The sequence below is a fragment of the Quercus lobata genome, chromosome 3 (genome assembly GCF_001633185.2).
Source record: "Quercus lobata isolate SW786 chromosome 3, ValleyOak3.0 Primary Assembly, whole genome shotgun sequence".
NCBI classification, from domain to species: Eukaryota; Viridiplantae; Streptophyta; class Magnoliopsida; order Fagales; family Fagaceae; genus Quercus; species Quercus lobata.
Genome location: NC_044906.1, coordinates 21,499,537 through 21,515,280, shown reverse-complemented (window position 1 = coordinate 21,515,280; position 15,744 = coordinate 21,499,537). Strand labels below are relative to the sequence as shown.

The 15,744-nt window shown below is 37.5% G+C and overlaps 2 protein-coding genes across 2 annotated transcripts; one reads left to right on the top strand and one right to left on the bottom strand.

Moving 5' to 3' along the window:
- Positions 1–281: 281 nt before the first annotated feature.
- LOC115980553 (protein SRC2-like) lies at positions 282–830 on the bottom strand. The gene has a single exon (XM_031102786.1). It carries the CDS (start codon positions 828–830, stop codon positions 282–284), a length of 549 nt encoding a protein of 182 aa, XP_030958646.1.
- A 10,009-nt stretch (positions 831–10,839) lies between these two features.
- On the top strand, positions 10,840–12,492 carry LOC115980552. Its single transcript, XM_031102785.1, has one exon. It carries the CDS (start codon positions 10,840–10,842, stop codon positions 12,490–12,492), a length of 1,653 nt encoding a protein of 550 aa, XP_030958645.1.
- Positions 12,493–15,744: the final 3,252 nt, after the last annotated feature.

Genomic DNA, 15,744 nt, shown 5'->3' with positions numbered 1-15,744 from the left:
TATATATATAGTGAGCAAAATGACTAAACTCATCCCAATAAAAGGAAAACAAACAATAGAATTACTCATACAAGTAGTTGAACATTAAGATAATAATACAATATAAGGAGATAGAGAGTCACATAAGAACACCATGACCAGCTAGACATTCTAAGAAAGACTATACAAGCTAGGAGTCACGCAGAAGGATAGAAGACATATTAAACATCAGAAACCAGTACTAGAGAAGAAAGGAAAATCCAAATAAGTCCAATATAGCTCCCTTGACTAACCAGTGTAATTCATAGCACTATCGCGGTCAAGAAGCTTCCCACTTTCCAGGCAACGTCTTTAAGGCTCTTCTTCTTTGCAATATTCACCTCGGTAAGATGATCGGCAATTGGTTTTCCGAAATTATAAGAAAAGGCTAGTTCTCCTTGGAACTTCTCAGGCGAAGTCTGATTCGTCTGAACATTCTTTTTCACACGTATTTTATCTTCTGCTGCAGTATCAGAACCTTCCAGCAGTTCTGTGATGAGCACACGGACTTCGCCGATATATTTGTCCGGGCGACCGTGAGTTTTCCGGCGCGACTTGAGCTTAACAACCAGAGCATAGTGGTTCTGCTTGGCAATAGCGAGGTCAACGTGGAACCTAACCTTGAAGTTCCATGTGGGGTTTGAACCATCTACTGTGTAAACCGATGATGGTTCCTTGTTGGAACGAAGGTTGTTTTTGATGTCCCAAATGTAAACCTCGGCGTAAGATTTCATTTTTTTGAAATGATTTACGTATGGCAACCCTTGGGCTGACTCAATCTCAACTTCTAAAGGCTTGTAATCGCAAGCCATAAGGTATCGCTTTTGGAGAGACTGGCTTGGGTGAGTGAATGTGTGTGCACTGTATATGCTAGTTTTGTATTATGTTAGGGTTGCGATGTAAGCTTTACTCTTTATGTATTTATTTATTTATTTTTTGCTGAATGTGTAAGCTTTGCTCGTGAGTCATGAATTTATAGACGGGTCATTGGCAAAGAGATAAACTCGAAAGATTGGCCTCTCTCTGTCATGTGAAAGTGCTGGCGGCCGGGTACAAGAGCGCATGTCTAAGACCAATTACGGCTATACACGGTTCGGTGTGGTCAATTTTGAAGAGATTTTTTGCACCATACTTATAAAGTGCGGTTCCAACCTATACTTCCATTCCTCACTTTTAGAAAGTAAAAACCGGTCTATACTCAAAGTGCGGTTAATCTTAACGGTTCGTTCGGTTATGGGCCCCAATTTAAGAAATCAGACTATAAGACAAAAATGACCCAATTTACTTCACTTATTTATCAGATATGGGCTCCTTTTTCATTATTTCGGGCATAGCTGGATTAAGAATCAAGAAACAATAACTTCTTTCATTTTTTTGAGTAACAGAAAATTTACTGAAGAAACTATGGAATGAATCAAGAAACAGCAACTACAAACATCATCCTGAAATAAATGTTCATGGTGAAAAGTGATTAAACAACTAAAAGGACCATTAACAATTAGGAATGAAAGCTGTAATGAAGAATAAACAGTAACTGTATTTTTAGCATCGAGTAAAATGAGGAATGCATTATTGCATGTACCTTCCACAATAACTCTGGCATATCCAGTGCTGGTTGGGCTTGGGCTATTGCAAGCTCAAAGATCACCCAACCAGCAAAAGAGAATTTCTCGTGAGTGAGTTGAGTCTGAGAGCAAAAGTCAAAAGGAGAGAAAGAGACAACTCAGTCTCAGAGTACGTGTGTGGCTGAGAGTGAATAAGAAAAAAAATATCTTATACAATAGGCCAAAATGGCCCATTAGCATTAATTTTTGAAATATTTAGCAACAGAGCACTGTTTCGGAAATAATTAGGGAAATACCACTTTTTCTGGTACTCGAGAATGGTGAGCTCGAGTACCATCTTTTCATTGGTCAAACATCTTCTCAAAAAAAAAAACGCCGCTATAGGGCCCGAAAACGTCACTATAGGGCTTAAAAAACGCCACTATAGGGCCCCTTGAACCTGTTATGGGACGTACAAAAATTTTTTGCAGGAAAACGCCGCTATAGGGAACAAAAACGTCACTATAGGGATTAAAAACGCCACTATAGGGCCTCTTGAACTTGTTATGGGGACTTATAAAAAAATTTTGCAGGAAAATGCCGCTATAGGGCCTGAAAACGTCACTATAGGGCCCCTTAACCTGGTATGGGGGCTTAAAAACGCCGCTATAGGGCACGAAAACGTCACTATAGGGCTTAAAAACGCCACTATAGAGCTCCTTGAATATGGGGCGATGGTGAATTAAAAAAACATGGTACTCGAGCTCACCAAGCTCGAGTACCAGAAAAAGTGGTATTTCCCTAATTATTTCCGAAACAGTACTCTATTGCTAAATATTTCAAAAATTAATGTTAATGGGCCATTTTGACCTTATACAATAACTTAAACAGTAACCAAATACAGCATCGTTTCTCTTTTCTTATTTTAAGACCGCTGAGACTATTCAGACTTTCTAGTCCTCGTGACACACGCTAACCTTTTTTATTTTTTGATAGGCACGCGCACGCTAACCTTTTTTATTTTTTGAAAGGAACCCCTTCCCACTTTCAAGCTTGTTTATTGTGGAGAGATTGACACATATTGCAACTACTCGGCTACCAACAACTAGTTATTAGGTAAGATAAACCAAGCTCTACTAAACTCAGTTCAACATTAGCTTTAATACAAGTTCTTTTTTTTTTTTTTTTTGAGAAACTAATACAAGTTCATTAAACCTTACTTTTGAGTGAACAATATTAATCCTAATAATAAAGAAGATCACTTTTGAGATAAACCAACTAATTGTTTCGCAGAGCTCAGACTGTCTTCTAACTCTCTGCCCAAGTTATCAATCTTTGGTATTGAATTAATTATCGTTGACCTCAAAACAATTATTATGGACCTTGTATTTTTTTACTTTATCTTTGGTCTCCTACAGTGACTATCCTCGAATAGCTTGGATCAGTCGCTACTCAATATCTATATATCATTTAATTTAATTTTCCATCACTACACAATATCCATCATATATGTAGTCTAAGTTTCCAAATATAGAATCATTTTTGATCAAATGCACGACAAGTTTTTCTTATATCATGATATTCCCGACTGATTGTCTTTAGAGTGGCTCTTTCTCTCAAGTTATCGCCAGTTTCACTATGCTACATGACATGCATGCATGTTAGAAAAACAACTGAAGTCTACAACCAATTTTAATTTGTCTGACAGTTAATTAATTAAAAAGCGCCTTCAAAGGTTATTACCCCTTGTATAATTATGCTGATCTTATGTAAATCTTGTTAGAATAATTCACTATTTCTTTAAGTTGAGAAAAAATGATAGTTTATCATATCTTTTTTTTTTTTTGATAGGTAGTTTATCATATCTTGAGTTTTAAAGATGTTCTTATATATCCCATCAAAGAAATTTCTTTTAAAAACTATTCTTATATTATTCTATAGTACTATATTAAATAACTCTGTTTTATCATTTATTTTCCTAAAATCCCCTTTTGGTGGATGGAAATGAATTGTTGAAATGATTGTGGAGAAAAGGATAAGCTATTTTCTCTATGTGTCCCATCCAAATCAACTATAAGAAGTTGGTGGGATAAAAGTAAGGGTGGCAATTTTTACCCAAACTCATTAATTCATCAATGAATCACCTAATTTGGGCAATTCATGATCCAACCCATTTAAGAGGTTTGGGTTAAATGAGTAAAGACTTAAAGGAGTACCCAATTAAATGAGCAAAAATGGGTAAACCCATTGGGTACCCAGAGGTACCTTTTTTTTTTTTTTTTTTTTTTTTTTCACTTATTCTAAAATTTAAAAGTTTAATTAATTAAAAAACACACACACACACACACACCAAAACCCTAAGTGCTTATTAACTAGCAGCTAGCCACCGAGTCCCAAACCCCTCTCTTCATATTTCTAATTTTCTTGAGTTTTCTTTCTCATTTTCTCACCTACCAAACATCCTAAATTGTAAATCCCTCTAACCTCTATCACACTGAGGCCTCCATTGTCAAAGATTGAGCTTCTCTCACCAGTTGCCACCACTCACCATCGCCATGGTACCTTTTAAACTCAAGCCCTCTACTCTATCTCACACTCTCTCTAGTTTGATTAGACCTAAAAACACTATCTCTCTCTTTCTCTCTCATTGAAAATTCTTGTTGGGATCAATTACTGAAGCTTGTTGAGATCAATTTTGTCACTAGACTTGTTTATCTCCAGATGTAGTGGCCTCAAATTGAGTTTGAGGAACCAAATCCAGATGATCTATCTTTTTCGTAAAATGCTTATTTGGAAATTTTCCTTTGTATTTTGTTAAAGCATTGTTTAGTTGCCAAGAAAGCTTAGGCTTAGCAAAAGAAAATAGAAGAAGTGGTATGGAGGAAATGTTCTTCACCTTCATTATTTTTTTGGTTAATTTTGATTTTTTTTTTTTGCTATAATGATTACAATGATTGTTTCTCTCAAACTCACTATCTAATATGTAGTTATGTTAGACTTCGATTATTTTGTTTTTAGAATGAGATTGAGAAATTTTCAAATTATTGATTTTCATTAAGTTTTTCTTTGATGAAGAGAAACTTGAGAGAGATGGAAAAAATTTCAAGTCTTTGGTTATTTTTTTTAAAGAAAGTCTTTGATTTTAATGAGTTAAATGGGTGGGTTGGGTATTAAATGAGTTGGGTGGATAATGGGTATTTAATATATATTTATATTAGTTATAAATGAATAATTATGTATTCTAACCATTTATGATCTGACCCAAAATCTACCCAACCTGCTCATTTGCCACCACTAGGTATAGGGGTGTCCATATAGTCTATTCGGAGATTGGGTTTGTGCCCAACCCGCAACCAACCCGATGACATCGAGTTTCTGCCAAGAAAACCCATCGCCACCACTAAAACCGTCAAATCGGACTCGGTTATTCAACGGTTAAGTTGGTCGAAGCTGGCGAATATGCTGTTGGAGGTTCCTTTTGGTAGCAATTTGTATTTTTCGCTAGGTGTTCGCTAGATTTGTGCAAAACCCACTGGATCTGAGCAAAACAACACCGAGTCTTCGCCAGATTTGAGCCAAAAAACACCGAATCTTTGCCAAATATGAGCAAAACCCACTAGATTTTCGTTGAATTTGAGCTGTATTTGAGCCCATTGGATCATAGCTGGATCTAAGCAAAAACAACGAGATCTTCCCCAAAATCACAAGATCTTCACTAGATATGAGTGAAAACCACTATGTTTTCATCAGATCTGGGTAGATTTAGCCTCTTTCAAGGACTCAGTTAGTTGGATTGGGTGGCTTGACTTTTGGAGAAGGAGACTTGCCACCCGACCCGCCAATGATGGTTGTGGAACTCAGAGACTCACTGCTGACTGCCTCTCTCCTCAGATTGGATGGTTTCGGTTCAGGTGGCTCTGAGTCGAACTGGTTCTTCAGGTCATGGTTGGGGATGGACAACCGTAGCTAGGTAGAACCCTATGATAAGTTGTATGCGTATGGAGTTGTAGGGTAAGGCTAAACACTGTCTTGTACATACATGGTAGGGCTAAACCATGAGTTCTCCAGCACGACCTGAGCTTAACATTCGAAGCATAGTGATTCACCTAGGCCATGGCCATGGCGATGTCGATGTGGAACCTAACTCTGAAGTCCCATGTGGGATTTGAACCATCTAGTTCATTAGTCGTTGATGTTTCCCTTGGGCATAGGATTTCATGTTTGTCCAATGATTTATGTATGGCAACCCCTGGGCTAACTCAATCTCAACTTCCAAAGTTCTGTATTGGTAAGCTATAAGGTATAGCTTTTGGAGAGACTGGCTTGGGTGAGTCAATGTGTATGCACTATATATGCTGGTTTTGTATTATGTTAGGGTTGGTGATGTAAGCTTACTCAAAGTGATATTTATAAGCCAACTAGTGTTTATGACACACTATTACACACATAGTACACATAAGCTGCAATTTTAAGAGAAATTAGATTATTTGTACACCTAATTGTGTGCACCAATAATTTGCACATACATACACTCATGATTGGTAATGAGATAAACTCGAAAGATTCCCTGGTCTCACGTACATAATTTGCACATGCATACACTCTTTTAATTTGCTTCTACGGTTAGAAAGTGGATACAAATTAACGTCTACTTTTTAAATGACAATATATAAATTGGTGTTGGTAGAGCCAAATGACATTGACATTTTACATTCAATAATAATTTATCAAATTCAATAGTTGCAAAAATATTATATATTCGATAATAAAATAATTAAAACCGAAAGGAATAATTAATTCTTTTTCATTTTTAAGAAGCCATAATTAAGTACCGCTTTGATAATAAAATTTAAACTCTTTTGATTGATTGTGTTTTAATTTGCTTCTAAGGTTGAAAGTGGACACAATTACACAAATCATCCTCTGCTTTATAAATGAAAATAATTTGGTGTTGGTAGACCCAAATGACGATCAGACGATTAATAATTCATCAACTCGATGATAGTACAGCTAAATGATATAGCACTTCTGTTTTTGTTTCTCAACCCTACTAATAGTGGTTTTATCATTGAACTGAATTTGAGTTGGCATTTATTGGATAAATTATTTATATGGCGGTAAGTCGGTAACCTCTCCAAACTCTAGGGTATTCTTTGCCTTGTTGTTCCGTTCATGCATTATGTTATAATTCCTGTTTTAATAACATTCTATAGACTTTTTAAAAAAAAAAAATAATAAAAACCTCAATATTTGTAAAATAAATGTTATATGTTTAGTCATACTCTAATTACTAACTTAGCTACGCAAGCTACCAATCTTAGTAATGAATTAATTATTGTTGGCCTTAAAACTAATATTATGGGCCTAGTGTTTTTTACTTTTATATTTTGGCCCCATTTGGTAACGGTATTTAAATAATGAAAACTATTGTTTAAACACCACAAAATGTATTTCCAAAAACTACAACATATATTTTCAAAAACTTTTTCATCCACATGTATTTGCACAAAACTTAAATAACGTTATTAAAAATCTCTTACCAAACAGTCCGTTAATGTTCATACAGAGTATTGACTGTCCTTAAAATTTCCTTGGATCAGTTTAATATCTGTCATAGTTTAAATATTCCGTCACTACTCAAGATTTTTTTTTGTAGTCTACATATATATATATATATATATATATATATATATATTTTTGGTCAAAAGGAAAATGCATTAAAAGACTAAGGAACAAAAACAGGTTAAGGACAAGTCCTGCTTTAGTACATGCCAGCTAATTCAGAACCTAACACATTAGTAACGTACACAGGCGGACTATTAAACAAAATAAATTGCTCCTCTTGAGCTGCTCCTAACTTGGGAAGCTTATCAGCACTTTTATTGGCCTTCCTATAGCAATGTTTAAATCGAATCCGGGGAATCCGTAGTCTACATATTCCCTATATAGAATCGTTTTGGATTACATGAACGATATATAGATTTTTATTATTTCACAATATTCCTGAATGATTGGGGTCATGTACTATCTCCAGTTCATTCACTTGGCTACAAGACATGCATGTAAGATAAATATTAAGGTCCATAATCCATTTTAGATTGTCTAGCGGTTAATTAAAAAGAGGTTAAAACTTAAAACCTCTAAATTGTATGGATGTAAAAGTATGTTGTTGGAATAATTGTTAAATTATTAAATTTATTATTTTTTAAGTGGAGAAAAATGATGGTTTATTATGTTTTTTTTTTTTTTTTTGGATACAAGATAGAATTCTACTCTATCCTAATCTAAGTATATATGTGTGTGAAACTCCCTCCTAGAGACTTGAACTCCAACCCTTACCCCCCACACCTCACAAGCACTAATATTTATGGAGTGGCCATCGCACCAAGAGTGTGCGACGGTACATTCCTCGTCAATGGTTTATTATGTTTTGAATCTTGTGTATTAAAAATGTTCTTATATTATTCTATACTTAGATTAAGTAACTCTTGCTTTGTACTTATTTTCCTAAAATCCTCTGCCAATTGATGGATATAAGTATGACCCATTGAAACGGTTCTGTACTGTAGAGAAAAGTTAACCTATTGAAATGACCATGTTGAAAAAAAGATAAGCTATTCTTTCTTCTTTTTTTGGTGAATAAGATAAGCTATATTCGATTTCTCAGGATCTCTGTGTGCCCTCACCCAAACCAAATATAGGAAGGAACTGCAATCTCTAGGGCTTCTCTTTTCGAAGTTTTCTATAGGTACATGCGATTTAATTTGGGTAGGACCAAATATAAATTATATCGGGTACCATTTAAACTTGTAATGTTTTTGTTATACCAAATATTTTTATTTGGGTTTCTTATTTCATTAGTTTATTAATTTATTGGTTATACCAAATATTTTACACCTCACTTCATTCCATTATTTGATAAAACCCAAAACCAGCACAATGAGCCAATTCATACACTTCACCTCATTCCATTCAAAACCCAAAACCAGTAATGTTTGGGAAATACTTCATCAGTGCAACAATGGTTGATTTATATACAGAATTATTAGGTAAAGCTTTTAGGCCTCCAAAGCCCGTTTATTGTTTGATCACAATAGGGAAGGAGTGCATTTCTAGCTAGACAGTTTAATGTTAAAAATGTTAAAGATCATAGTACTGGATGGCGTCCATTGACATTGTTATAATTGTTGAAAGTGTATAGTGATTGAGATGCAATCCCATACTTGAGTGTGAAGTGCATGCATTCTTCTTTTAATGTCACGTGGGACTACAATCTCTAATGTTGTAATTATAGTCTGATATGATTTGAGATTCAAGTAGATACAAAACTCTAGGATTAAAAATTTAAAAGTTCGTTTGTTATAAAAATCTTCGAGTGCCTTTTAGCATACGATTTGAATTAAAGATCGATGTTTACGAAGTTACTCATCCTGTCAATAATTAAACGATTGATTAGACTATAAATTTCTCTCCAATTAGGAAATAAATAACATACAAGTGAATAATTCAATCCCGGCAAAAAAATAAGTGAACAACAGCTCATAATCACCGCCAAATCAGATATTAAGCAAAATTTTCCATACCAGCACAACCAGCAGATTTTTTTAGTGCAAAATGGCGTACACATATATATTATTAGTTTTTACTTTCCTTTATTAATACACATTTCAAAGAAGCCAATCACTACTAGTCAGTTTGCACATCAACCAACTGCTTGAAAATGGATATATCTTACATTAAAGCTAGATAACACCATCACAGCTGGACTACTTAATTGAATACAAATATGGCCATTCTTGTTTTTGCTATTAAAAAAAAAAAAGGGGGGGGAGAGAGGGGGGGGGGGGGGGGGGGGGGGGGGGGAGAAGAAGATGCTCATGGCACCTCAGCATTTCAAAATAATAAAGAAAGTCCAGAAAAATAATAATCGAATGGAGGGTTTCATTTATATTTTCTAAACATATGGATATGGAGGACAGATGAAGTCATTTTCGCTTTGCCTAAACAAGCTAAAGCTGAATTTATACACATCAATGAAAGTATTTTCGTTTATTACTGAATTATAGCAACACAAGTGGATAGACAGTTGATACATGGATGCAATAATACAGTCCTTCTGAATAAGTTGTAAATATTCATACATGTATTCTTTAACTATTTAATTATTATTATTTTTTATTTTTTATTTTTTTATTTTTGAGAAGAACTATTTAGTAATTAAGGACACCTATTGTACCAGTAATCATTTCTTTTTCTCTTACATTCTAATTTTAGAAAAGAAGGAAAAGAGTAATTATGAAGTAAAAGATCTAATTATTTCATATACCAACAGGTCATATGCAATACACACAAACACTCTTTTTTCAACTTCCAGCTTTCACAAACATTAATAAGATTCCTCCATTGGTCTATTTTCTTTTCAAATCTCACTGTCTGTAAGACTCTCTAAGTTCAAAACTGCATAAGCCAAGAACCACGCCACATGTATGGATCGTCAATGCACTTATGCACAGCCAGAGAAGAAAAAAGCCTATGGACAACAAATATCATGTCTCTCTCCCTACCCACGAATATGCACCTACCCCATGAGGTATTTCAGAACCTAGCTAAATTACTAGACAAGTCTTTCAAGAACCCAAAAAGGATCTGAAAAAACGAAAGATTGAAGTATTCAATTAGGCAAACCTAAAAACAACCAGGAATGCCATATTGAATAAGGGACCAAAAATCATAGCAAAATGATTAAAAAAGTACCAGATGAAAGAATTACGCCGTGCACTTCCATACAAAACAAAACTACAGAACTCAAACAGATCAAACACTGTCAAAAATGTAACTAAAATTTCTGAACTCTGAAGATAAGTTTATAGATTGTTGGTGTAACTAAACTGAATGAAACTACAAAGGCTACTTTAATAGAGTGAGAAAATAGTGAGCAAAATAAATAAACTCATTCCAAACGAAAACAAATTAGGAATAGGAAGACTAATACACGTAGCAAAACATTAAGATAATTCATACATAGTTTATTTAAAGAGTGTCATACATAACAACACCAAAATCAGCTTGACACTCTAGGAAAGACTAGAAAGGGAGTCACAAGAAACTAAAAGAAACACATCAATAAAAAATCAAGATGTTCATTGTTGAATTATGGGAGGCTAGACTGCTAGTCTCTTTCCCACACTTTTAATGGCTCCACTTAGAAGTTCATCTATGTTGCTGTTTTTTGTTTCAGTAAGTGGTATCTAAGGATTTGTTAAGCATTTGGAAAAAAATGGAGAGAGAAAGTCTGAAGCGCTCGGAAGAAGAAGAAGATGCCTTAGCTCGCAGCACAAAAAAGTTCAAGGAAAGCCATAGTTTTCAAGAGACGAATGAGAAAGGAAAGGGGATTAAAATAGGGAGTTACAAGGATAAGCTGGTGGGTGCAATGCCTGGTGCATTTGCACAAGCGTTTGGTCTTAAAAGCGCTATGCAAGAGGATTTGGAGTCTGACATTGAAGAGGAAAGTGACCAGGACGGTAGCCTTAGAATTGGATTTTCCAGAGAAGAGAAGGTTCAAATGAGAGCACCTTGGCAAAAAGCTCTCATCATCAAAACCTTTGGGAGGAGAATGGCGTTTTCATTCCTCGTTGAGAGAGTGAGAAAGATGTGGAATCCGTGTGGAGGTATGGACTGCATAGACTTGGGGTATGATTATTTCCTAGTGAAATTCGAGTTAGATGAAGATGTAGATACTATCCTCATGGGGGGTCCTTGGTTCATTGGTCAGCAGTTTATTGCTATTAGACAATGGGAACCGGAGTTTAAGGCTTCCACAGCAACTCTTTCTTCAGTAGCAGTTTGGATTAGACTACCAGAGTTGCCCATTGAGTATTATGAGCCTAATGCACTCCTTAAGATCGGGAAAGCTATTGGACCGGTCCTGAGGATTGACTCTCATACTGCTAATGGGGAGAGGGGCAGATTTGCTAGATTGTGTATCCAAGTTAACTTGGATAAACCGTTGGTTAGGAAACTTTACCTCGGCAAGCTAGAGCAGTGTGTGCTCTATGAAGGGATTAACACCCTCTGTTTCTCGTGTGTAAGGATTGGCCACAAGGTTGAATCATGTCCGTACACCATAAGAGAGCAGCCCAAGGAGAAGAATACGGGTAGAAGTGGTGAAGAAACAGGGGAGCAAAAGGATGACCAAGCGGGCATGCAAAGTGCTCAAGAAGCAGAAGGGTTGAAGAAAAAGGAAGATGTGCAGCAGGAATATGGAGAATGGATGGTTGTTAACAGAAGGAAAGGGAATAATAGAGCTAGACCAGTGCAACGGGTTCAGACGGTGAGTCATATGGCGGATGTGCAGATGACGCAATCTTCCATAGCCACCACTGCCGAGCCTAGCGTAGCAAGCATGAGTAGAAGAGATGGGAAAAGAAAATCTCTGCACACGCAACCCGTCGTGTCACAGAGAGAGATGGCTACGTCCAATCATAGTCAGCTAAAAAGTGGTAAGGGAGCAAAGAATAAGGGAATAAGTTCCAGGACTAACCAGAAGGCAACGAAATCAGTTGGTTTACAACCAAAAGAAGTGGGCCAGAGCAGCAAGAGTGGGCTTTTTGTGTTTGGGTCTAATTTAGAGCAAGGCCCGGTTTGTTTTTCTGGCTCTTTGAACCCAAAAGTAACCAATTTAGAGTATAGCAGTCCAACGGGAAAGGAGAATACAGCAACTAAACAATACAGCAGAGGTGATGGAAGGCAAGGAGAAGTGGGGGATTCTCTACAAAGGAAAGATCATACCGGTGAGCGACTCAACCATTCGGTGGATAAGGCAAGACCCAACAGAGGTGTGGGGCTGGTTCGAAACAGAGCTGATGGTGGCATGGAAGAACATTTTTCCTCTAACGGAGAGGAGCAAGCAGCTGGGTTACTTGCCTCTTAAAGACGAGGCGTGGATCACAACGCCGAACCCATGGTGGAGGTTTTTGACGGATCGGCCTCTAGTACCAAGCATTCCGATGACAAACTCAGGGCCATCAGCAACAAGATCCGAAATGCAGAACTCGGAAAAATATCTATCGGAAGCAGAAGCGATGTTGACGGAGACAGTGATTTCAGAAATGAAGAAATTGACCAACTTCCCGGTAGAATGCTCGTTGATGGGCAGCCTTCACAGGGTGAAAATGATCCAGTTTGCCGAACCCAGATTAAGCGGAATGATTGTAGTCAAGGCAACACAAGGGGACTTGGGAATAATCATGCACTCAGTGACTCTAATCAAGGGGATTTGGGAGTCGAGGAAAGAGATGTTGGAGGTATGGAGATTGAGAAACACTGATGTTTCTCCTTCTCTGGCTCACGAGGATGTTGTCTCTACTCATTACAAAATGATGAACATTCTGATTTGGAACTGTAGGGGTGCTATGAAACCTCAATTCAGGAAGACGGTCATGGATTTAGTGGAATGGCATGCTCCAATCCTTATGGTGATCACTGAAACCAGGATGAGTGGTGCTAGAGCAGATGAGATCATTGAATCCCTTCCTTTTGATGGTCATGCAGTGGCTGACACCATTGGATTTGCTGGAGGAATATGGTTGTTGTGGCGCTCAGACTTGGTGAATGTGGATGTCCTGGCAGCAACAGAGCAAGAGATCCATGCTTTGATACGGGTAAGGTCTCAAACTCTATGCTGGTTAATTAGTGCAATTTATGCCAGTCCTCGTTTTGAAGAAAGATGCATTGTTTGGAATAATCTTAGGATGTTAGCTAACATGCATGATTTACCTTGGGCCCTTATGGGGGACTTTAATGAAGTTTTGTCTGAGGATGAGAAATATGGGGGGAATCCAATCTGCCAGAGGAGGGTTAGGGCCATTAAGGAATGTATGGATGATTGTAGGATGATGGACCTGGGGTTTTCAGGCCCAAAATATACTTGGACTAATAAGAGGGAATTGGGTAATTTGATACAGTGTAGACTTGATAGATGTTGGGTTAATCTAGGTTGGAAGGAATTATATCCGAAAGCTAACGTCACCCACTTAGCCAGGATAAATTCAGATCATTGTCCTCTTTTGCTTAGTTTGAATCCTTTTTTAGGGTCCACTGCTAACAGACCTTTTAGATTTCAGTCAATTTGGCTGAGCCACAGTGACTTCCCGGCTGTTGTGAGGGATGCTTGGGCTGGTAGGGAAGAGAATTTAGCTGAGGCAATCTCTAGCTTCTCGACCAAAGCTCAGAGATGGAACAGAGAAGTGTTTGGAAATGTTTTCGCTAGAAAAAAGAAAATTTTGGCCAGGTTATTAGGTACCCAAAAAGCCTTAGCTACCTGTCCAAATGGTTTTTTGATTAATTTACAAGATTGTTTGACTGAAGAATATAACTCTATCAACCAGCTAGAAGAGGAGCTGTGGGCTTTGAAATCCAGAACTAATTGGATTATTTTGGGGGAGAGGAATACTTCGTATTTTCATATTTCCACGCTCCGCAGAAGAAGTAAGAATAAAATTACCAGTATACAGAATAATGAGGGTGAATGGTGTCACAATATTGAGGAAGTGAAGGAAATTTTTAATACTAGTTTTAAGAAGTTGTATACATCCGAACAAGTGTTTTGTCCTTTGGCCTCCCAATGGAGATCGGATTGGTGTGCCAAGCTCAGCCATGAGGATGTTGTTAGTATGGAGAACATTCCCTCGGATGGGGAAATTTGGAATGCTCTCAAAACAATGAAACCCTACAAAGCTCCTGGTGTTGACGGGCTTCATGCGGGTTTTTTCCAGAGGTTCTGGTTAGTAGTGGGGGAATCGGTTAAAAGGGAAATCAAAGAAGTGTTTAGGAAGCAAAAAGTTCCGGAGTATCTTAACCAAACCTTAATTGTTTTGATTCCTAAACAACCTGGTCCAGAAACTGTTAATCAATATAGGCCCATAAGCCTGTGCAACACACTATACAAGGTTATTACAAAAATTATTGTTTTGAGGATTCGTCACTTGCTTCCATCCTTGATCTCCCCAATGCAGGCAGCGTTTATTGAAGGCAGAAGGGGTTCAGATAACGTCATAATTGCCCAAGAATTAATTTACTCTCTTAGGAAGAGGAAGGGGAGGACAGGGTTCATGGTTGTGAAGATTGATCTTGAAAAGGCATATGATCGCCTAGAATGGTCGTTCATTAAAATGGTGCTTGAACATTTTGGTTTTCCAGAGAATATGATAAGGCTGATTTTGAGTTGTGTCTCCTCCACTACCACAGCGCTATTGTTCAATGGTAGCAAACTTGAGTCTTTCCATCCTTCAAGAGGAATAAGACAGGGAGATCCCATCTCTCCCTATCTTTTTCTGCTGTGTATGGAGTTTCTTGGAGCCCAAATCACTGGTATGTGCGAGGATAGAAGGTGGGATAAAGTAAGGGCTTCTAGAAGTGGTCCAAGCTTTTCTCACGTTTTCTTCGCTGATGACTTGTTGCTGTTTGCCAAAGCAGACTATAAAAACTGCGAAGCTATCATTGAAGTCCTTGACAATTTCTGCAATTTGGCTGGACAGAAAGTTAACTATACCAAATCTAAGGTTCTTTTTTCTCCTAATGTGACTAGAGGAAGGGTGAGAGGCATTTGTAGGAGATTGGGTATTGCCGCAACCACCAACTTAGGTAAATACCTTGGTTTTCCCATTATTAACCAAGGAAGAGTGGGGAACGCCTTTAATTTTGTGGTAAACAGGATCCAAAGTAAGCTGGATGGTTGGAGGTCTAAACTATTATCTAGGGCTGGTAAGCTGGTTCTTATTAAATCCTCCGCGGCTCCTGTGGCAGAATATTTTATGCAATACCATATGCTGCCTGCTAAAGTTTGCAACCAAATTGATAAGCTTCAAAGAGACTTTATTTGGGGTTCAACTGAGGAAAAAAGGAGGCTGCATCTGGTTAGGTGGGAGACTGTGACACTTCCCAAAGAGCTTGGAGGGCTGGGGCTGCATAATATGAGGGATAGGAACTGTGCTTTGTTAGCGAAGCTTTGCTGGAGATTAGCTTGTGAGCAGGAAGCTCCTTGGGCGAAGATGCTAGTGGCAAAATATCTCTCGCCTAGCAGATTATGTGTTAAAGGCAATAAGCTTCCTTGCTCCTCTATATGGGCAGCTTGCAAGAAGGGTGGACCAGTCTACGTCAAGGGGCTAAAATGGTCAGTGGGGAA

Coding starts and splice junctions, on each gene's coding strand:
- LOC115980553 (XM_031102786.1), bottom strand. CDS start 830: ATGGCTTGCGATTACAAGCCTTTAGAAGTTGAGATTGAGTCAGCCCAA.
- LOC115980552 (XM_031102785.1), top strand. CDS start 10,840: ATGGAGAGAGAAAGTCTGAAGCGCTCGGAAGAAGAAGAAGATGCCTTA.